This window comes from Mus pahari, chromosome 9, assembly GCF_900095145.1.
Source record: "Mus pahari chromosome 9, PAHARI_EIJ_v1.1, whole genome shotgun sequence".
Lineage (NCBI taxonomy): Eukaryota > Metazoa > Chordata > Mammalia > Rodentia > Muridae > Mus > Mus pahari.
The window spans coordinates 25,265,545-25,268,852 of NC_034598.1; the positions used below are offsets into that span (position 1 = coordinate 25,265,545).

Genomic DNA, 3,308 nt, shown 5'->3' on the forward strand with positions numbered 1-3,308 from the left:
CCTCCCCCCTCCTCCCCCCTCCTCCCCCTCCACACAGTGAAGTCAGCAGTGATTAGTTCTCCCGCACAGCTCAGTCTCTCAAGCTCGGTACTGTAGTTTTGTTCATTCCAGCACATGAAAACTTACCACATCTGGTTCTGCCTTAATCTTTTTGTTCCAAAACACACCGCTCTCCTTCACTGTAAGTCACAGGCTGGGAACAAGGGTGATATGAAGGGTGACCCAGGCTGCAGGAAGAAGAGACTAGCTCTTCCCACCTTGCTGAACAGCTCAGTCCCTCTCAAGCGCGAGGCTTTGGGTACTGAGGCAGAGCCCTGCGAGCCCTTCTGCTCTTCCCAGGCACTTCCACCCCACGTCCATCCTCACCTTCCCACTCTGAAATGAACACCAGGGAAGTCCCCGGTGGGCCGATAACCCCAACGGCCTCCTTCAGGCATCCTCGGACTTGAATATGAGAAGCAAACCCTAAGCCACCAGGCAGATAGCTGTCAGGGCAGAGCCACTCCTGTCTCCTGACACCCGGCACGGCTCTGCCCCGCCATACCTGTGTCTGCTGACTTCGGAGGCCGTGCTGAATATATACAGAGGTGACAGATGCAAGTAAGTAAATTCAGAAAAAAAAATGACAAGACAGACAGGAACTGATGCTAAAGTGTGAAATAGCAAAAGGTGCACCCATGCACTGATGCTCCACAGAGCTTCTCAGAGTCGGCCACTGGTCGGCCGCACAACCAGTCCATAAGCAGAACCTGCTCCTTTTCTTTTCTTTCTCCTTTATCTTGCGTACACAGATGTATCCCCTGCAAGTATGTAAGTATACCTGTGTATGCCTGGCGCCCGAGGAAGTCAGAGGGAGGCTTCAGATCCCTGGGTTATGGACTGTTGGGTTCTGAGAATCAAACCCGGGTCCTCTGCAAGAGCGCGAAGTGCCGTTAACCACTGAGCCATCTCTCCAGCCCCTTTTCCTCCCTGCAAGTTTTACTTCACTTTGGGCCTGACTTGTAAGCAATAGCATAATTTATAGGCAATAGGTAGGACAGGCGTGAGGATAAATGAGAGGGAAGACTGCGGAAATTGCCTAGTTCTTCCTGGCTCGTCTTTCATGGAAAACCAATTCCACATGATTGCTAATATTTCATAGTAAATGTCGGGGGAGGAAAATGGCAGAAGAGAGTTCTCTACAGAGGCCAAAAAAAAATTAAATAAAGGCTGTGTGGTGGTCTAGTGAATCTGAGTACCCTGCTTCTCAGGGGTATAGGTAAAAGAAATGGCTGGGCTGGGTGTGGTGGCGCACGTCTTTAATCCCAGCACTCGGGAGGCAGAGGCAGGCGGATTTCTGAGTTCGAGGCCAGCCTGATCTACAAAGTGAGTTCCAGGACAGCCCTGGAGGAGGAGGCTAGTGGAGCAAAGAGCTCACTGTACAGATCCTAGATTGGCTGGGAACTAAGGCGCACTCACCTCCTGTCGGTGCCACGCCCCCTCCTGCCACCTGCTCATTTCCTTGACATTTGTCATCCTGTTTTTGCTGTCCAAGAAAGCTACTGAGAAGACCGTAGCTATTGGTTTACCAAGGAAGTCTATAGAGATGTTTTAATGACGCTGCCCGGGGCTGGCGATATGAATGAAGTGTCTGCAGTGCAAGCAGGAGGACCGGAGTTCAGATGCCAAGTTCTCATCCACATGCAAAGCAGGACCCCCGAGGGGCATGATGGCATACTTCTTTAATCCCCATACTCAGGAGGCAGAGGCAGGCAGATCTCAGTGAGTTTAAGGCCAGCCTGGTCTACAGAGGGAGTTCCAGAACAGCCAGGGCTACACAGAGAACCCTGTCTCAAAAAACCAAAACCAAACCAAACCAACAAAATACCCTGAGATGAAAAAAGAGAGTTGTGAATAAAGGTTAAATTCTCATTTTCTTTCTTTTATTCTTCACTACTGGGCCTTGAGACTTAAACCCAGGCTTGGCACTTGTCTCTCAAGTGCCGCATCACTGAGACACAACAGCCCATTTTGATTGTTGAAGACTGGCTCGGTGCCTCTCCATGGCCTTGAACCATGCTTGTGGCTTTGACTCAGGTTCTCATTGTGTGGCCCCAGCTGCCATCAAAGCTTTGATCCTCCTTCCTCATGATCCTCAGCACTAAAGGAACAGTGTGCCGCCCCCAAAGCAGCCGCCCCCACAGCAGCCGCCCCCACAGCTGCCCCCACAGCCGCCCTTGCTTTCTCAAATCCCACTTCGGAGCTTGAGTGGTTTAGCCAGCTTCCAGAGAGAGGAGAGGAGAGATGTCTACACAGCTCTAACCCTGTGTTTTCTTCTCTCAGTGACCATGCAGCAAGTGGCCAGGACAGTGGCGAAGGTCGAACTCTCAGACCACGTGTGTGATGTGGTGTTTGCACTCTTTGACTGCGACGGTGAGTGGGGTCCCGTGGAGGGGAGAGGGTGCACCGGGCCTTGCTGTAGTCCTAGACCCTGTTTGTAGTGGGGCAGTTTTATACAGCAGCATCACCTCCGCACTGGTTGGCCCTTGGCATTGTGAGCTTGAGTCACCACCCTGGGCCCCAGTTTATGTTAGCCACGTCTCTGGGTTCCTTTTGGGTTTTTGTTGGTTTCTTTGTCTGTTTTGTTTTGTTGAGATGGGGATGTCTCTATGTAACCCTGGTTGGCCTGGACTGAGCGCTATGATTAAGGGAGTATAATACCACACCCAGGATATTTTCCATTTCCTGTGATTCCACCTTGCCTGTGGGTTTAAATTAGTGACCACATGGATTTCAAAGTGACAACAGCAATCACATATTTTCTCCCAAATTGTAATGCTGGGGATTCCCGAAGACATGTAATTTTCTCTGGAAAGTAAAGAAGTAAAAATATTACCACACACGCGCACACACACACACACACACACACACACACACACACACAGTTTGCTGCTAGTAGATGAGGGCACACGTTTCAATGTCTCTAGAAAGAAGATGGCGGCGGCTCTGTTCTTACAGAACATAATAGACGCCAGAGCCTGTGTCATGTACTGAGAACAGCGAGAGAAATGAGGGACTGGGCAGAGCACTGACTGCTCATACCGAGGGCCAAGGCTAAGTTCACAGCATCCACATAGCAGCTCCAGTTCCAGGAGATCTGTCACTACCTGACATCCTCAGGTACCAGCCACACACAGAGTGAATATACACATAGGTACTGTGCACACAGAATTTTTTAAATTAAAAGAAAAGGGTGCGCCAGGCGTGGTGGTGCACACCTTTAATCCCAGCACTTGGGAGTCAGAGGCAGGCGGATTTCTGAGTTCGAG

The 3,308-nt window shown here is 50.6% G+C and overlaps 1 protein-coding gene across 3 annotated transcripts in view; it reads left to right on the forward strand.

Annotated features, from left to right (window-relative positions):
* Nucleotides 1-3,308, forward strand: part of Micu1 (mitochondrial calcium uptake 1) — a 154,835-nt gene that overhangs the window by 149,616 nt on the left and 1,911 nt on the right. For all 3 annotated transcript variants that reach the window (XM_021204602.1, XM_021204600.2, XM_029542289.1), the window contains one exon: nucleotides 2,323-2,412. In XM_021204602.1, coding sequence (XP_021060261.1) covers nucleotides 2,323-2,412 — 90 coding nt within the window. The remainder of the gene's footprint in view (nucleotides 1-2,322; nucleotides 2,413-3,308) is intronic.